Below are 20349 nucleotides of genomic sequence, written 5' to 3'. Positions count from 1 at the left end.
CTCATGATTCTGAAGTGCGGTCAAAAATGGACCAAATAGATTTAGTCTGAAAAAGTTTTTGAATACATATGTACATACTATGTATGTATGTACATATATGATATGAAATAAGTCCATAAACATATACCAGATCAATTACGACTAACCACATGCTTTGGTGGTGGGTAACTTTCAGCATAGCCGAATTCCACACTCTTAATTGTTATAAATGAAAATAACATTCTAGTTATATTATATTTCAAACTGCTTCAATGTTAATGTTATAAATGTTATAATAACATTTTCGTCGAAAGCTCTAAAAGTTCTAACATGACTATGCCATAGATTTGCGCCAAAAATACGCAGATTTAAAAAATGGCGTTTTCAACCTATGAGTGGAAGAAAGCTTTTCTTATAAAAAATGTACTACTAAGTATCAATTTAAATAAAAACCAAGTTTCAAACTCTCACTCTCTATCTCTTGTTTCAGCAATAGAGTGTATAAATATAGAGTATTTCTTAACGCCGAATCCTTAAATACCGAGAGATAAAATACCTATTGTAGTTAAAGCTAGAGAGATGGAGTTTAAAACAAAATAGAGAGAGTAAAGTGAGAAAATATCCTTCTCTAAAATAAGGAAAATACGATACGGCAAAATTTAATTGACACACTGAACTCGTCTCGTGTGACCGTTTCGTAGACAATATATACATACATACATACATACTTGTAAGGATGTATGAGTTCGTTTGTTATTATTGTTGTTGTTGATTTTTAATTCGTTTTTTTTTGCTGTTGCTGTTACAAATTTGAATTTTCTTGTTTTTACTCTTGCTGGGAATAATAACGTTTATAAGGGCAGTTTATGCCAACATATGCAGTAGTATTTGAATGAATTTCAAAAGCTTAGCAATATGCTAAGCTGTGCAGGGACCTAACTATTCTGTACATATAAATGAACAATGAAATAATATGAGGAATGAAAAGAAAAAAACAGCAGTAGCAGCAGAATAGAAAAGAATCACCTTGATATTAGGCTTATGAAAACGACACATGACCTAACACAATCTAACCTAAATGATGAAAAAAAGAAATGCTTTAGGGTAGTGGGAGCTTAAATTTTACTACATACATACATATTTGGAATGTTTTTTGTGTGTTTCTGTTCTGGTGACTTGGAGTACGTATGAATGGCTGCTAAACACATTGTATTGTAGGCGCGTAGCTATGAAATCTATTAATCTATCTTTGTTTTTGTTGCTTGTGTGCTGCTCTCATTTGGAGTGTTTATTTTAAATAATTTTGTTTGTTTAGCATAAAAACAAAATAAGAGCAGATTCTTGTATCGCATGAGTAGTTAGTTAGATGGTAGGTTGTACTGTTAGTGCGGTCTTGTTGGGTGTCTGCTAGATAACTGTAATAGATGTTGTGGTTAGGAAATGTCTGCATGTGTCTTTCCGTCTGTCCGTCTGCTGTTGTTTGTTTGTTTTGCGTTGTTAATTATGATGGGTTCTTGTCCTTTAACCGGTTTCCACGAATACGCTTTTCGTAAATGTGAATAAACTTAAAAACCATTAAATGATACCAATACTGTTGATGGTGGTGATGATGATGTTTATTTGGTCTAGATTAAGAACCCACATGTTTGTAAGTGTAAAACAACTAGCTTTTATATAATTAGCAAATTTCGGTGTGTCTTGAGTAAGGTTTCTTAATTGTATTGGAAAATGTCTGCATGAATTACGAATATTCTTTGAGGACTTTTTTTTTTAAGTAGATGAAAAGTCTGCCAATGTAAAGTAAAGCATGTTACCGTTAACTTCAAGTTATATCAAATTAAGTAAGATTAAGAAAATGAAAAATTTACGTTTCTTCTCAAAAAATGTTTAAACATTTATAACTTTATGTTTATTAATTGGGATAGGGATAAGATTTGTTCTATCTAGTAACTATTTATTCATTCAAATTCATTGTCTTTTTTATAATATTGTGATTTTTGTGAGACATACTAAGGACTGTGGAACAGTTTTATCGTCCCCACTAAGTGAAAACATTTTACATAAGTTTGAAAATTTCATACAAATTTCAAAACTAAGTTGAATTTTCTTCTCTTACAGATAACTGTAAAACTCGGCCCACTTTTTTTCTGAAATAAAACTTTTTAAAATTTATTTTTTCACTAAAATTAAGATTTTTAATCAAAATCACCAGTTTAATAGTTTTCGCCATAAAATTTTGTTACTTTTGGTATATGATTCCATTTACCAAAAACGTATCTTTTCACTAAAAGCTATTTTTTTTTCACAAAAAACTTGATTATTTGGCCAAAATCTGATTCATCAAAATATGTTTTCAACAAAAATTCAGTTTTTTAATAAAACATCGGGTTTTCGCTAAATACTTAGTTTTTCACTTTAGATTCTATTTTCACCAAAACCTCAGTTTTTCAAATCTGTTTTCAGTAAAACTTTTCAATAAAACTTCAGCTGTTCACCTCGAAAAACTTCAGTCTTCAATAAAACATTAGTTTTACACTAGGAACTCAGTTTTTCACCAAAAACTGTTTTCAACAGATCTTCAGATTTTCGCTAAAAACTTAGTTTTCCACTAAAAACTTAGCTTTCCACTATAAACTTAGTTTTTCACTAAAAACTTAGCTTTTCACCAAAAACTTAGTTTTTCACTAAAAACCAATTTTTTCACGGAAATCCTCGGTTTTTCACGAATACTCTGTTCGTCATTAAAAACTTAGTTTTTCATTAAAAACTTGGGTTTTTCACTAAAAACTTGGGTTTTTACTAAAAATTTAGTTTTTTACAAAAAAACTTGGTTTGCTCCAAAAATTCAGTTTTTCACCAAAAATTCAGTTTTTTACTAAAAATTTAGGTTTTCACTAAAACTCAGTTTTTCACTAAAAGCTCAGTTTTTCACTAAAAGCTCAGTTTTTCACTAAAAACTCAGTTTTTCACTAAAAACTCAGTTTTTCACTATAAACTCAGTTTTTCACTAAAAGCTCAGTTTTTCACCAAAAACTCAGTTTTTCACCAAAAACTCAGTTTTTCACCAAAAACTCAGTTTTTCACTAAAAACTCAGTTTTTCACTAAAAACTCAGTTTTTCACTAAAAACTCAGTTTTTCACTAAAAACTCAGTTTTTCTCTAAAAACTCAGTTTTTCACAAAAAACTCAGTTTTTCACAAAAAACTCAGTTTTTCACAAAAAACTCAGTTTTTCACAAAAAACTCAGTTTTTCACAAAAAACTCAGTTTTTCACTAAAAACTCAGTTTTTCACTAAAAGCTCAGCTTTCACTAAAAACTCAGCTTTCACTAAAAACTCAGTTTTTCACTAAAAACTCAGTTTTTCACTAAAAACTCAGTTTTTCACTAAAAACTCAGTTTTTTTACTAAAAACTCAGTTTTTTTACTAAAAACTCAGTTTTTTACTAAAAACTCAATTTTTCACTAAAAACTCAGTTTTTCACTAAAAACTCAGTTTTTCACTAAAAACTCAGTTTTTCACTAAAAACTCAGTTTTTCACTAAAAACTCAGTTTTTCACTAAAAACTCAGTTTTTCACTAAAAACTCAGTTTTTCACTAAAAACTCAGTTTTTCACTAAAAACTCAGTTTTTCACTAAAAACTCAGTTTTTTTACTAAAAACTCAGTTTTTTTACTAAAAACTCAGTTTTTTTACTAAAAACTCAGTTTTTCACTAAAAACTCAGTTTTTCACTAAAAACTCAGTTTTTCACTAAAAACTCAATTTTTCACTAAAAACTCAATTTTTCACTAAAAACTCAATTTTTCACTAAAAACTCAGTTTTTTCACTAAAAACTCAGTTTTTTCACTAAAAACTCAGTTTTTCACTAAAAATTCAGTTTTTCACTAAAAACTCAGTTTTTCACTAAAAACTCAGTTTTTCACTAAAAACTCAGTTTTTCACTAAATACTTAGATTTTCACTAAAAACTTAGTTTTTCACTAAATACTTTCACTAAAACTTCACTAAAAACTTAGTTTTTCTCTAAATCCTCAGTTTTTCCCTAAAAGTCAGTTCTGCATCTTAAACTCAGCTTAAAAAAAAAAAAAAAAAACTAAATATTCATCTTAAATTCATTTTTTCCTAAAACCAATGCAATTACAATAAATTTTCAATAATAAAATAAAAATTTCAAAATTTTATTAACACTAGAAAATCTATCCTTTTTCATTCTTGAATTTATCGTTAAAGAAAATTCATTAAAATTTTTATTGTTTCTTTCTGGCTTGGCACATAAATGCACTTTTTTACTGCATGAATTATACAATCAACATAAAAACTATAAATTTATTTAATGACATTTTGGCACATTTACACGTTTTTTTTACTATAGTATTTACTTTTTTTAACAACAACAACAAAAATTCTTAATACTCATATAAATTCAAACTGTAGAATAAAAGAAATACAAGAAGTCCGTTAAAGAAATCATGGTAAAATCAACTCAACTAAAAGTTGTAACCTGCAATTACACTTTAATAAACATGATGTTGTTTTTTTCACTTTTGTTTATTTTTATTTTGGTGTATATTTTCTTTTGTAGAATAATATAGTAATATGGGTGAAGAAGTAAGAAAACAAATACACAAAAATAACGAAGTGCATTGCCAAGAAAACAAATATGCTGAAATTTGTACATGAGCATTTATACATAATGCACAAGAATAAAAATAACAGCAGCAAGAAATAAACAAATATGTATGTATGTATGTAGGTATGTATGTACCTATGCATATAAATATATATGTATGTATGCTTATGTAAAGTTATACTGAGGTAGCCAATTTCATATAGGAGAGTTACATTGAAATTTATATATTTAAATTGATATGTATTTGATAAAACTTCAAAATGTTTCTGTACAAATATTAAGCAAAACTGTACGCATACGTTATGTTTAATAATAAACGACCTACATCACTCATACGGTATGTGGGATATCAGTCATATCCCACATATTAATAAAAATATTTTAGGCGTATGCGCGATATAATATAGTTTACAATTAAATATTACGTATACGCAGTTTATTTGATAAAGGCATACATAATTTGATTAAAAAACTTTGGAAATGTTTTCATAATTTCACTTTATTTAGTTTGCCCATTTGCTAGCACTCTTTATTTCTAATTTATGACACATATTTCATTAGGCTTGAAATAATTTTCACTTTTGTTTATATGATATTTTACCAAACTTGCCGTCAACACCTTGGAAATTTGCATAGAAACACATATGCAGCCATAACGTTTCATACCTATACATAGCAGTCGAGAAGGTATAAATAAGTCTTTTCTTATGCATACATTTTTCACATGTACAAATAACCACATATTGGTCAACAAGGAAAAAATATAAGTTTTGGACATTTTGTGATATTGTTTTTGTTCTTTCCTTCTGTGATGACGATGATGATTATGTGAAAAAGAAACTTTAAGTAAAATGGAAATGTTTACAGTATTTAAAAAATGCATGGTCTCATACTTGTAAATGTACGGAAAACTCAAAAACTAAACTTTTAAAAATATTTTATCAATAACTCAATTTTGCCAAAAACTAAGTTCTTTTAAAAGCTCAGATTATCATCAAAGCTCAGTTTTTCTCCAAAACATTAGTTTTCATTAAAATCTTATGTATTGCGCAACGAACTAGTTCTGTTCTGTTCTAGTTCAGTTCTAGTTCAGTTCTAGATCAGTTAGTCTAGTTCAGTTCAGTTCTAGTTCAGTTCTAGTTCAGTTCTAGTTCAGTTCTAGTTCAGTTCTAGTTCAGTTCTAGTTCAGTTCTAGTTCAGTTCTAGTTCAGTTCTAGTTCAGTTCTAGTTCAGTTCTAGTTCAGTTCTAGTTCAGTTCTAGTTCAGTTCTAGTTCAGTTCTAGTTCAGTTCTAGTTCAGTTCTAGTTCAGTTCTAGTTCAGTTCTAGTTCAGTTCTAGTTCAGTTCTAGTTCAGTTTTTCAACTTTTTCTTTAAAAAACGTTACAAATCCTATCACAAACCTTTTCACCTTAAGTTCTTATAAATATACGTGTGCTAATGTTCAGCTACACAGAAACCACTTCAAAATATTTGTATATTAAATAAAACTAAATAAAAAACTACTGAGAAAACACAAGAAAATAAAAGAAATAGTTGAATTGGGTTGAAATGAACTGAACTGTTGTTCAGTTGTGCTAAGTGAAGTTGAGTATAGTGATGCTGTGCTGTGTGAGAAGATGTTGTTTAAAGTGAAATGAAAATGAAAATAATAAAATCCAAAGCACGTAATGTAAACATAGAACATTATACGGTATAAACAGACTTCATTACGGCATTTAAACAGAAATTTCTGCCAATACTCGTACTATATGGAATAACTAACTGACTGACTGACAGACATATTGCAATATACAGGGATGCAATGTGATTGTGATACTATGAAATTTTGTTGCTACTTGATTTTTGTTCCTCTTTTTTTATCTTTACTATGAACACATGTGTGTGTGTGTTTGTATGTAAACGTATCTGTTTGCACTTGTATGTATGTACATACATACATACATATGTATATGACACATAGTTATACTTAACACTATCATAATGCATGCCACATACATACTATGTAGATATTTTAACCATAACTCGTTGCTAAAAAAAATATTACATTTTACATTACTTTTTTCTTCATATTCTCGCTATATACTTTTATTTGGCTACTGCCAAAATCTCGGCGGTATTCATGTTAGACATTCACAATAGAGAGTTTTGAGTACTCCATGATGGCATTGAGTTAAATTTATTTCATTCATGTAAGAAAATGTTAAAAAATGGTAATTTAGCCGATTTGCTTTATTATTTATACATTATAATGTTTAGAACAAGAACTGTTTTAAACTGAACTAGAACTGAACTAGAACTGAACTAGAACTGAACTAGAACTGAACTAGAACTGAACTAGAACTGAACTAGAACTGAACTAGAACTGAACTAGAACTGAACTAGAACTGAACTAGAACTGAACTAGAACTGAACTAGAACTGAACTAGAACTGAACTAGAACTGAACTAGAACTGAACTAGAACTGAACTAGAACTGAACTAGAACGTGAACTAGAACTGAACTAGAACTGAACTAGAACTGAACTAGAACTGAACTAGAACTGAACTAGAACTGAACTAGAACTGAACTAGAACTGAACTAGAACTGAACTAGAACTGAACTAGAACTGAACTAGAACTGAACTAGAACTGAACTAGAACTGAACAGAACTGAACTAGAACTGAACTAGAACTGAACTAGAACTGAACTAGAACTGAACTAGAACTGAACTAGAACTGAACTAGAACTGAACTAGAACTGAACTAGAACTGAACTAGAACTGAACTAGAACTGAACTAGAACTGAACTAGAACTGAACTAGAACTGAACTAGAATTGAACTAGAACTGAACTAGAACTGAACTAATGTTATTAACGTCTAAATATTTTATAACATTTTATAGAATTCCAGTTAAAAACTAACCCAACCATAAAAATTCAGTTTTATTATTTTTTGTTTAAATTTTTTTGTTTTATTATTCTTTACAATAAAGTTAATTAATATATTTCAATACAATTCGCGTATAATTAGGTATATTCATAATATTTAAATGGATAAACTAAATACTTATTTAATTTTGAATTTTGAATAATCGTAATAATAAAGATAGCGATACCACTAGTTAAATACATAGAATAAAATATTTTCAATTAAATTGTTAATGTGAATATTATTTATGTAAATTGTTTAATTTTAATATAATTACAAATTGGGGGAAAAATAGTTTTTTGTGTGTTTTTTTATTTCGAATAAAGAATTTAAAGTGCTTTTACTACCGCTTCTACTAACTGCTAAAACTATCTACAACTACAAATACACACATACTAGTATGATTACATACATACATACATATATTTTAAAGAGACGGGAAGAGAGACAGATAAAGTTTATTAATATTTTATTTATTTACACACTTCACATGCACACAAAAATAATACACTCGTGTGTGTATAAGTGCAGAATGTAGAAAGAATGTAAATAACTTTTATATATAAGTATTTTATTTAAATTTTATAATTTTTTAATCGTTCGTTTTTATATTTTACATAAAAAGTTTTATTTTTCGTGCTTATCTATTTTTAACTGCTTGCAGTTCTTGAGAGGGAGTTGTTGAATTTTGATCCCTTTAACTGCGCGTTAACATGCCATTAATCATGATATTGGCTAAAGCGTTACGTCTTTTACGCCAGGCTCCCATACCCTGAGCATGATATTGTAATTGTGTATACCATTGTTTAGTACGTACATTATCCTCAGCCTGGAATTGGAGAAGAGAGAAATTATTTGGTTATTGTGGTAAACATATGAAACTGAACTAGAACTGAACTAGGAATCAACTAGAATTGAACTATCACTGAACTAGAACTGAACTGAACTAAACCTGAACTGAACTAGAACTGACTAGAACTGAACTAGAACTGAACTAGAACGAACTAGAAACTGAACTATAACTGAACTAGAACTGAACTAGAACTGAACTAGAACTGAAGCTAGAACTGAACTAGAACTGAAACTAGAACTGAACAAGAACTGAACTAGAACTGAAACGAGACTGAACTAGAACTGAACTAGAGCTGAACTAGAAGTGAACTAGAACTGAACTAGAACTGACTAACTAGAAACTGAACTAGAACTGAACTAGAACTGAACTAGAACTGAACTAGAACTGAACTAGAACTGAAATAGAACTGAACTAGAACTGAACTAGAACTAGAACTGAACTAGAACTGAACTAGAACTGAACTAGAACTGAACTAGAACTGAACTAGAACTGAACTAAACTGAACTAGAACTGAACTGATAACTGAACTAGAACTGAACTAGAACTGAACTAGAACTGAACTAGAACTGAACTAGAACTAACTAGAACTGAATTAGAACTGAACTAGAACTGAACTAGAACTGAACTAGAACTGAACTAGAACTGAACTAGAACTGAACTAGAACTGAGAACTGAACTGGAACTGAACTAGAACTGAACTAGAACTGAACTAGAACTGAACTAGAACTGAACTAGAACTGAACTAGAACTGAACTAGAACTGAACTAGAACTGAACTAGAACTGAACTAGAACTGAACTAGAACTGAACTAGAACTGAACTAGAACTGAACTAGAACTGAACTAGAACTACTAGAACTGAACTAGAACTGAACTAGAACTGAACTAGAACTGAACTAGAACTGAACTAGAACTGACTAGAACTGAACTAGAACTGAACTAGAACTGAACTAGAACTGAACTAGAACTGAACTAGAACTGAACTAGAACTGAACTGAACTGAACTAGAACTGAACTAGAACTGAACTAGAACTGAACTAGAACTGAACTAGAACTGAACTAGAACTGAACTAGAACTGAACTAGAACTGAACTAGAACTGAACTAGAACTGAACTAGAACTGAACTAGAACTGAACTAGAACTGAACTAGAACTGAACTAGAACTGAACTAGAACTGAACTAGAACTGAACTAGAACTGACTAGAACTGAACTAGAACTGAACTAGAACTGAACTAGAACTGAACTAGAACTGAACTAGAACTGAACTAGAAGCTGAACTAGAACTTGAACTAGAACTGAACTAGAACTGAACTAGAACTGAACTAGAACTGAACTAGAACTGAACTAGAACTGAACTAGAACTGAACTAGAACTGAACTAGAACTGAACTAGAACTGAACTAGAACTGAACTGACTAGAACTGAACTAGAACTGAAGCTAGAACTGATCTAGAACTGACAGAACTGAACTAGAACTGAAGCTAGAACTGATCTAGAACTGAACTAGAACGAACGAGAACTGAACTAGAAACTGAACTAGAACTGAACTAGAACTGAACTAGAACTGAACTAGAACTGAAGCTAGAACTGAACTAGAACTGAACTAGAACTGAACTAGAACTGAACTAGAACTGCACTAGTAACTGACTAGAATGGAACTAGAACTGACTAGAACTGAAACTAGAACGGAACTAGAACTGAACTAAAGGAACTAGAAACGGAACTAGAACCTGAACTAGAACTGAACTAGAGAACTGAACTAGAACTAACTAGAACTGAACTAGAACTGAACTAGACTGAACTAGAACTGACTAGAAACGGAACTAGAACTGAAGCAGAACTGAACTAGAACTTAACTAGAACTGAACGAGAACTGAACTAGAACTGAACTAGAACTCGAACTGAACTAGAACTGAACTAGAACTGAACTAGAACTGAACTAGAACTGAACTAGACGAACTGAACTGAACTAGAACTGAACTAGAACTGAACTAGAACTGAACTAGAACTGAACTAGAACTGAACTAGAACTGTACTAGAACTGAACTAGAACTGAACTTAATTCAAAATATGTTTATTAATAATTTATAAATCTTAAAGTGTGTTTTCTACTTTGATTTCCTCTAAAATACCATTTCTTTGGTTTAATTTCTATTAAATCTATTTAAAATCCTAACAACCCAATTTCCTATCGAATAAATTATTTTTTTTTCAAGTAACAAAAACAAGATTTTAGAAATGTCTAAATTTTTGTTGTTTGCTTTTTCCTATTTACCTTAAAGATGAATGTATCCTTGAAGAAATCTCTTGTATTTCAAAATATTCATCCCAATCTGCTTCACTACATACAACACAACGATCCAAATACAATGGCTCACGTATCAATGTATAACGTCCGCACTTCTCCTTGACCACCAACAATGAAGCTTCTCGTATTCCGGTATGTTTGGGAAAATTCAGTTTATCTGACATGACTTTTTCTGCTTTATAATTGGTACTTGGCTGCATGTGCAAGAGATTGTGTATGTTGAGGTTGTGGGTGGGTTGGTTTGGTTGAAACGTTCCGTTTGTTGGTAGATCGGTTGATTGGTGAATATGCAATAGATTTGTAGTTTTTTTTTCATCCAATGTTTTCAGGCAGGATGTACAAGTGTTGATAAAATATAAAAGAAGTTAAAAAGAGAGAGAGAAAAAAAAAAATACAGAAATAAAAATTGAAATGATAACAAAAGATTGAAAATGTTGTCAAACTGTAAAACAAAAAAGGATACGTGTGTGTTTGGTTTAGTTAAAAGAGTTTCTGCATTTTTTTTATTTGTATGAGTGTGTATTTCGCTTTCAATTTGTTTGATTCATTTTATTATTGTTGCTGTTTTTCTCAGAAAAATGCTAGTGTTCAATTTAATGTGTTAAACAAGCATGAACGTTTTTTTAAATACACTAGATGCCAGTTTTGTTAAAAGAATCTATTCAGAATTGTATTATTCATGTATACAGTAAATCCATACATACATATGTATGTATATAGCGGAGACTAAAATCACGCGTTATATATTTGTCTAGTTGGTTATCAATTAAAAAGGAAATGTACATTTTAAATTTTATTATATGGAATAGGGCAAAAGCTTTTTTATCATATGTTTAATGCGTAACTCTTAAACGTGACTTTAATATAAGAAATATATACATATTTGATGCTTTTAAGCTAAGAAGCCTACTTGGTGAAAAGTAAGTTTTGGTAAAAAAGAATTTTTTAGCAAAGTGTTTTACTTTAGTTCAGTTCTAGCTCAGTTCTAGTTCAGTTCTAGTTCAGTCATTCTTTAGTTCTTCAGTTCAGTTCTAGTTCAGTTCTAGTTCAGTTCTAGTTCAGTTCTAGTTCAGTTCTAGTTCAGTTCTAGTTCAGTTCTAGTTCAGTTCTAGTTGAGTTCTAGTTCAGTTCTAGTTCAGTTCTAGTTCAGTTCTAGTTCAGTTCTAGTTCAGTTCTAGTTCAGTTCTAGTTCAGTTCTAGTTCAGTTCTAGTTCAGTTCTAGTTCAGTTCTAGTTCAGTTCTAGTTCAGTTCTAGTTCAGTTCTAGTTCAGTTCTAGTTCAGTTCTAGTTCTTCTAGTTCAGTTCTAGTTCAGTTCTAGTTCAGTTCTAGTTCAGTTCTAGTTCAGTTCTAGTTCAGTTCTAGTTCAGTTCTAGTTCAGTTCTAGTTCAGTTCTAGTTCAGTTCTAGTTCAGTTCTAGTTCAGTTCTAGTTCAGTTCTAGTTCAGTTTAGTTCAGTTCTAGTTCAGTTCTAGTTCAGTTCTAGTTCAGTTCTAGTTCAGTTCTAGTTCAGTTCTAGTTCAGTTCTAGTTCAGTTCTAGTTCAGTTCTAGTTCAGTTCTAGTTCAGTTCTAGTTCAGTTCTAGTTCAGTTCTAGTTCAGTTCTAGTTCAGTTCTAGTTCAGTTCTAGTTCAGTTCTAGTTCAGTTCTAGTTCAGTTCTAGTTCAGTTCTAGTTCAGTTCTAGTTCAGTTCTAGTTCAGTTCTAGTTCAGTTCTAGTTCAGTTCTAGTTCAGTTCTAGTTCAGTTCTAGTTCAGTTCTAGTTCAGTTCTAGTTCAGTTCTAGTTCAGTTCTAGTTCAGTTCTAGTTCAGTTCTAGTTCAGTTCTAGTTCAGTTCTAGTTCATTCTAGTTCAGTTTCTAGTTCAGTTCTAGTTCAGTTCTAGTTCAGTTCTAGTTCAGTTCTAGTTCAGTTCTAGTTCAGTTCTAGTTCAGTTCTAGTTCAGTTCTAGTTCAGTTCTAGTTCAGTTCTAGTTCAGTTCTAGTTCAGTTCTAGTTCAGTTCTAGTTCAGTTCTCAGTTCAGTTCTTCTAGTTCAGTTCTAGTTCAGTTCTAGTTCAGTTCTAGTTCAGTTCTAGTTCAGTTCTAGTTCAGTTCTAGTTCAGTTCTAGTTCAGTTCTAGTTCAGTTCTAGTTCAGTTCTAGTTCAGTTCTAGTTCAGTTCTAGTTCAGTTCTAGTTCAGTTCTAGTTCAGTTCTAGTTCAGTTCTAGTTCAGTTCTAGTTCAGTTCTAGTTCAGTTCTAGTTCAGTTCTAGTTCAGTTCTAGTTCAGTTCTAGTTCAGTTCTAGTTCAGTTCTAGTTCAGTTCTAGTTCAGTTCTAGTTCAGTTCTAGTTCAGTTCTAGTTCAGTTCTAGTTCAGTTCTAGTTCAGTTCTAGTTCATTCTAGTTCAGTTCTAGTTCAGTTCTAGTTCAGTTCTAGTTCAGTTCTAGTTCAGTTCTAGTTCAGTTCTAGTTCAGTTCTAGTTCATTCTAGTTCAGTTCTAGTTCAGTTCTAGTTCAGTTCTAGTTCAGTTCTAGTTCAGTTCTAGTTCAGTTCTAGTTCAGTTCTAGTTCAGTTCTAGTTCAGTTCTAGTTCAGTTCTAGTTCAGTTCTAGTTCAGTTCTAGTTCAGTTCTAGTTCAGTTCTAGTTCAGTTCTAGTTCAGTTCTAGTTCAGTTCTAGTTCAGTTCTAGTTCAGTTCTAGTTCAGTTCTAGTTCAGTTCTAGTTCAGTTCTAGTTCAGTTCTAGTTCAGTTCTAGTTCATTCTAGTTCAGTTCTAGTTCAGTTCTAGTTCAGTTCTAGTTCAGTTCTAGTTCAGTTCTAGTTCAGTTCTAGTTCAGTTCTAGTTCAGTTCTAGTTCAGTTCTAGTTCAGTTCTAGTTCAGTTCTAGTTCAGTTCTAGTTCAGTTCTAGTTCAGTTCTAGTTCAGTTCTAGTTCAGTTCTAGTTCAGTTCTAGTTCAGTTCTAGTTCAGTTCTAGTTCAGTTCTAGTTCAGTTCTAGTTCAGTTCTAGTTCAGTTCTAGTTCAGTTCTAGTTCAGTTCTAGTTCAGTTCTAGTTCAGTTCTAGTTCAGTTCTAGTTCAGTTCAGTTCAGTTCTAGTTCAGTTCTAGTTCAGTTCTAGTTCAGTTCTAGTTCAGTTCTAGTTCAGTTCTAGTTCAGTTCTAGTTCAGTTCTAGTTCAGTTCTAGTTCAGTTCTAGTTCAGTTCTAGTTCAGTTCTAGTTCAGTTCTAGTTCAGTTCTAGTTCAGTTCTAGTTCAGTTCTAGTTCAGTTCTAGTTCAGTTCTAGTTCAGTTCTAGTTCAGTTCTAGTTCAGTTCTAGTTCAGTTCTAGTTCAGTTCTAGTTCAGTTCTAGTTCAGTTTCTAGTTCAGTTCTAGTTCAGTTCTAGTTCAGTTCTAGTCAGTTCTAGTTCAGTTCTAGTTCAGTTCTAGTTCAGTTCTAGTTCAGTTCTAGTTCAGTTCTAGTTCAGTTCTAGTTCAGTTCTAGTTCAGTTCTAGTTCAGTTCTAGTTCAGTTCTAGTTCAGTTCTAGTTCAGTTCTAGTTCAGTTCTAGTTCAGTTCTAGTTCAGTTCTAGTTTAGTTCTAGTTCAGTTCTAGTTCAGTTCCTTTCTTCAAAAATGTTTAAAGTGGTTTTAATTAGATCTGAGATAAAATATGCAAACTCATATAAATTTATCAATATTTTATTTTATCGGAATCATAACAAGCTAATTGTGGCTTCCACTGTAATATTTCAGGACACACATAAAACTTAGCTATTGAAATCCTTTTAAACCAAATGGGTACAGAGACCAATAAAAATGAATTCATATTTTTCATAAAATTTATTTCAAAATAAATACATTTCAGTAGAATATTGAATGAATGTAAAATAAAACAAACTAAAATTAAATACTACTCCATATGTCCTTCAAATGCTTATATGTAAACTGTAGTGTTGTATACAACTGGAAAACAAAAAATCCTCAAATACACATTTTCAAGTACCATTTAGTTAAAGTGCTCTAATGCCCAATAGTGGTCAAAATTATTGAATTCTATGGCTATTTGTGTAAGCATGAGAACACGAATGAGTTGAATTTTTTGTTGTGATGTTGAAACAAATACTGAATTGTGTTATCGAGCTGTGGCAGTCATTAGCACTATACAAACTCTTATTCAAAATGTACTAAATGTAGAAGAGTACTAGTGTTATTGAATGGTGCATATGATACATATAAGATATTAGAGATTTTTTTATTTTGTGTCAAGTAGTTTTTTTGTTTTTTACCTTTCCATTTGTTACCAGTAGAGCATTTACTGTTGTCAGCTTAATGGTGCGAGCCTTTTTCCAATTGCTATCTGTGGGTTGGGTGTAGAGCAATTTGCCTTCCATGACAAAACGCACTTCATCGTGATTCCATTCGAGCACATCTATGGCCATTTTACGTAGCTTTATGTTTATCATATCAATTTCACAGGAAGCACGTCGATTGGGACTCGATGAAGAGATACGACGCCAGAGTTTTGTTGGTACATCTTTTGCTTCCTGATTGATATGATTCAAGTGTAATTCAATTTTTTCTTGTGCCTGCTTAAGTTGATCACGTCCTTCCAGATGTGCTGGTGTGACTTTATATAAACGAGCCAAAAGTAAAGGATATTTGGTGACACGTTGAACAGGTACCTGTTTAAAAAGAGGGAACAGAAACATAGAATTAAAATGCAAGAGTGAGAGAATAAAATAAATGAAATAAGAATATTAAAAAATAAAATTTTTTCACCAGAATGATTTCATAAAATTAATGATTAATCTAGTTTATAAATTGTTAAAATATGTATCGTTATAACTCACCATTAAAAATGAATTTAAATTCATTCTCCTTAAAACGGCATTCTCCATTTGTGACACTTTCAGAAAAATGCGCAACAATTCCTTTTCTTTCTCAAGATTGGCCAGCAAAAGACTGGCGCCAGCTTGACGCACACAATAGCTTTCGAAGGCATGCAACATTTGTGTGGATTCCAAGAATATTTTACCTATATTCACAGTTAATAAGTCATCATCACCCTGCTCCAGAGCGATATCAAGTGCATCACGCATACGTTCGGCAAGAGTTTGATTGTTCTCGAGCAATTCTTCGGTATTCAAGAAGATTGCAGAGAGTTGCTCTTGTGTTAGGAGACCGGCCACCAACATGGGATGACAAAATTCTTCTAAAATAATCTGAAGATCACGACCATATTTCTCTTCGGTCTCAACAACTTCGGTAATGATTTCTTTGCGTTCGACACGCTTTTTACCACATTTACGACAAACTAAGGGTGCAAAAATATGGCCATTTTCACCGATCTGAGTTTCGACGGGACCATCACAATCTTCGCATAAATGTATGGGACTGGAACGGATCTGAGAGGAGTGTTGATGTGAAATCGGTGAGGAGGAATTTGAAGTGGGTGAGGGAGAAGAGGATATGGTGGGATTTAAAAATTTACTACGAGACGATTTACTGGTTTCTGAACCCACACCAGAATCATTACGTTCTATATCACTGGTAGCTTGTTTGTTGCGTAGTAGCATGAAGTTGTTTGAAGTGGGTGGTGACAACGAGCTCATGGTACTTTGGTTATCATCTGAAGAATCACTCATTATCGATGATCTAGAGCTAATGGTATCTATTCTCTTGAGTTTGTTTAATTTGCCCAAATCGCTAAGAGTGTCTGTGGATTCTTCTTCTATGATAATGGGGTTAGAGCAATTGAGAGGATAATCAAAGGGCTCTTCTTTTACCAGACCTCTCTCTTTGGCATCTACTAAATAAGAGAGTATATCATACTTGGACGCTCCTTCGAATATAGATCTGGCCGATTTCTTTTCCAATTCGGGATCATTGAGAGGAGGAGCGGTTAAAGGCAAAGGTGGCGGCACATCTGATATTTCTTCATATATCGGATCTATATTATGTCTAATGGATTCATATTGATGTTCATCATTGGTCATATCTTCGATATTTGTGGAGAGCTCAATCTCCTGCAAAGTGGCATCTACCAGCATTTGATAGAACTTGGTTTTGGTTTCTGGTGATGGTATTTCTTCTTCCATTATAGAGTTGATATCACTCGAACAACTTTGGTAGCAATCGGATTCATTGGCTTCAAAGTCGAACAATTCGTAGTTGTGAGCCGAGGCAAAACTATTGGCTGAACTTATGCTACCGCGATTTGACAAACGTTCTTCATCCTTGGAGGGCACATTTAACAAATTCGAGTTGCAGTTGGCTTCCTTGTTGGAAGAGTTACGCTCTTCTTGTATACGTTTTAGCGATAGATCAATCAGACGATTCATATCATCATTATCTTTGGTACCAGTCATATCTAGAGAACTTCTGGACTCTTGCAAACGTTTGAGAGAGTTCTCTATCAATTCAGCAACTGTATCTGTTTCTAAGCCCTCAGCCACCTGCTGTAACATGGGATCTTCTAACAGTTTGCCTATAAAAGTAGTTGATGATGACGAATCTGTAGCTTTATTCGAGGTGCTAGCCGCAACATTACTACTACTGCTGCTGCTACTTGTGACAGATGTTTCCAAAATATCCGAATGTCTCTCCTTCATTTTCTTTGATCTCTTGGCATCTTTTTGGGTATCAGTTTCCCTTAGTTTACAAATATGAGGTACCAAATTACGTTTTACCGCCTCGACGGGATTCCTTAAGATTTTCAGCAACTCCGTTTCATGAGGCAACCATTCATCGGTATCTACCTCCTCTGGCAGCTGTTCATTTATCATGGTAGACGAGATCTTAGATTCGTTGACTAAAGGTTTTTCCTTTTCGTAGTCTAAACGTATTAATGTTTTTCCTCTCTTCGAGGTGTTGCCTGTATTGCTGGAACTTGAAGCTGAAGAACAAGAACTTGTTATGGAACTCGTTGATGTTGAAGAGGTGGACGAAGCAGATCTTTGCAGGTTTATATCTATAGTGCCACGTATAGGTATTATAGCACGTATACTGCCTGCGGCTGACGAGGTCTTTGCTTGTCTCTTCAACAGATTATTCAACTGATTGTGATGTTGTATTAGTTCATCCTCTGAGCTGCGAGGACTACTTACATTTATGGTTACCGTATTATAGGTATTTGTCACTCTTAAGCCTTGTAAGTCATTATCAGTTTTGGTCGAACCATCTGTTACCACCACAGAGGATTGATAGAGTGGTGTACAGGAGTCATCACAGCTTAAATTCATGGTGCTATAACAATCATCACCATTAATTAAAATTGAAGTTTTCTTTTGGCCATATTCGTTGGAGGCATTTAATGTACTCAAATCCGTAACACTGTAGTGTGAAGAGTTGGAAAACGGCGAGGAGTGGGGCATGCAGGTGAAAGTGTTGCATGTTGAATTTGGTGTGTTGGGTGTCTGAGGTGAGTGTGGATAAGCATCGTTATTATCTGTGTGGGAAATTTTCAAACGATGTACTTCAGAGGAATTTTTATTAAATGGAGCAACTCTAACAACAGTTCGTTGCTGTTGTTTATTATTGCCGTTTGCTGCTGGTAATATTTTCTGTTGTTCTTGGCTTTTATCTAAAGGGGAAGACGACGATGATTGTGATGATAAATCCGTTGTGGTTTTTTCACTATTTGTCATTTCTGTGGCGGTTTTTGTAGTGCCAACCATTTGTTGCTGTTTTTTCGTTTTGTCTTCGATTAAAGTAGCTTCATTGATTTCTTTACAAAATATCGTATTGTTTGTTGTTGTTGTTGTTGTTATTGTCAACTTTTGTTCTTGTTGCTGTTGTTTACGGTTCTCTAATCCGTTAAAAGTTTGTTGCTGTTGTGGAAAACTTTCTATTGCATCTGTTGCCAAGGTAATGGAGGAGGATTTAGTTGACTCTTTGAAGTCCACAGCCTTAGGCAATGAATTACTCAATGGAGTTGTTGTCGTGGCCATTGCATTAGCCATATCCACTGCAGTTGTAGTTGATTGCATGGGTGCTGGAAGTGGTGATGGAGTTTGTGCCATTGAAGACGACGCTGATGATGGAGGCGGTGGTGGTGGTTCTCTAGGTCTTTCTATAGGTCCCAAACTAAATAAATCCCTTGTATCGTTGCGGTTGTAACGGTTGCGCAATGCCATTGTATCATGAAAATGCAATGAAGTTTTGTTACCATTACCACCCCTTACACTCGCCACACTTCGTCTAACTGTTACCAAACCAGCACAATCAGCACTTCTGCTGTCATTTATATTATTTGGTATATTTTCTATGTCCTTTAAGCTATTCCTGGTATTTGGAATAATATTTTCGTTACTGACACTGCTGCCACCATTATCAACATGTGCAGTATTGTGGTGCAATTGTTGGTCTTTCTTCTTTTTATTGTTGTTGTTGCTATTGCTATTGTGATATGTCGACGTTGTTCTCATTGTTGGTGCTGTAGTTGTTGGCTGCCTTTTCACTTTGTGAACGTCTGATGGGATTTCGTGATTGTGTCTCTTTTGTTGATATTTTTCTATTTTTACTACTGCCACTAGTGCTGTTAGTCGTAGTGCTACAACTACTACTGACATTGCTACTACTATTACTATTACAACGACTATCAGCAACTGCCGCAAGTGCTTGCATATCCTTTTTAGTTTTCTTCGTAGATTTTTGTTGCTTTTGCTGTTTGGTTTTTGCATCATCATCATAATCGCTTGTTGTTGACTTTTTAGCTCCTGAAAATAAATACAACAGCACTCAATAAGTACGTCATGTTAACTTAGTATATGTATGGAGGTTAACTAGTAAATGATTACAATATACATACATACAAACACTTACAAACTATGCGAATAGTGTTGATATTGTTGAAATATAAGTGTTATTTAAATGCAATTTTCTTGGCTTTTACATTATCAAAATAAAAACAACTACAACAAAGATTTCGTATTTAGAGGTCTTAGTAGAAATGAAACACAATAACTTTTAATATATAATATTAAATTTGATTTTGTAAACGAGAACTAAACTAGAACTGAACTAGAACTAAACTAGAACTAAACTAGAACTGAACTAGAACTGAACTAGAACTGAACTAGAACTGAATAGAACTGAATAGAACTGAACTAGAACTGACTAGAACTGAACTAGACTGAACTAGAACTAACTAGAACTGACTAGAAACTGAACTAGAACTGAACTAGAACTGAACTAGAACTAGAACTGAACTAGAACTGAACTAGAACTGAACTAGAACTGAACTAGAACTGAACTAGAACTGAACTAGAACTGAACTAGAACTGAACTAGAACTGAACTAGAACTGAACTAGAACTGAACTAGAACTGAACTAGAACTGAACTAGAACTGAACTAGAACTGACTAGAACTAGAACTGAACTAAACTGAACTGAACTAGAACTGAATACTAGAACTGAACTAGAACATGAACTAGAACTGAACTAGAACTGAACTAGAACTGAACTAGAACTGAACTAGAACTGACTAGAACTGAACTAGAACTGACTAGAACTGAACTAGAACGAACTAGAACTGAACTAGAACTGAACTAGAACTTAAACTAGACGAACTAGAACTGAACTAGAACTGAACTAGAACTGAACTAGAACTGAACTAGAACTGAACTAGAACTGAACTAGAACTGAACTAGAACTGAACTAGAACTGAACTAGAACTGAACTAGAACTGAACTAGAACTACTAGAACTAGAACTGAACTAGAAC

At 32.8% G+C, this 20349-nt stretch overlaps 1 protein-coding gene across 1 annotated transcript; it reads right to left on the bottom strand.

Moving 5' to 3' along the window:
* Window positions 1-7860: 7860 nt before the first annotated feature.
* Window positions 7861-19337, bottom strand: LOC119607836 (serine-rich adhesin for platelets). Its single transcript, XM_037961944.1, is given in 5 exon segments — window positions 7861-8346; window positions 10645-10667; window positions 10670-10871; window positions 14913-15308; window positions 15477-19337. Coding segments are annotated over 5 exon segments (4593 nt in total). The 5' UTR covers window positions 19317-19337; the 3' UTR covers window positions 7861-8214.
* Between the last annotated feature and the right edge of the window lie 1012 nt (window positions 19338-20349).

This window comes from Lucilia sericata, unplaced genomic scaffold (assembly GCF_015586225.1).
Source record: "Lucilia sericata isolate MDLA Ls3-8-SP2 unplaced genomic scaffold, ASM1558622v1 Contig000755F_arrow, whole genome shotgun sequence".
Lineage (NCBI taxonomy): Eukaryota > Metazoa > Arthropoda > Insecta > Diptera > Calliphoridae > Lucilia > Lucilia sericata.
Note: the sequence above shows the minus strand (reverse complement) of the source record. Positions and strands in the feature narration are given on the sequence as shown.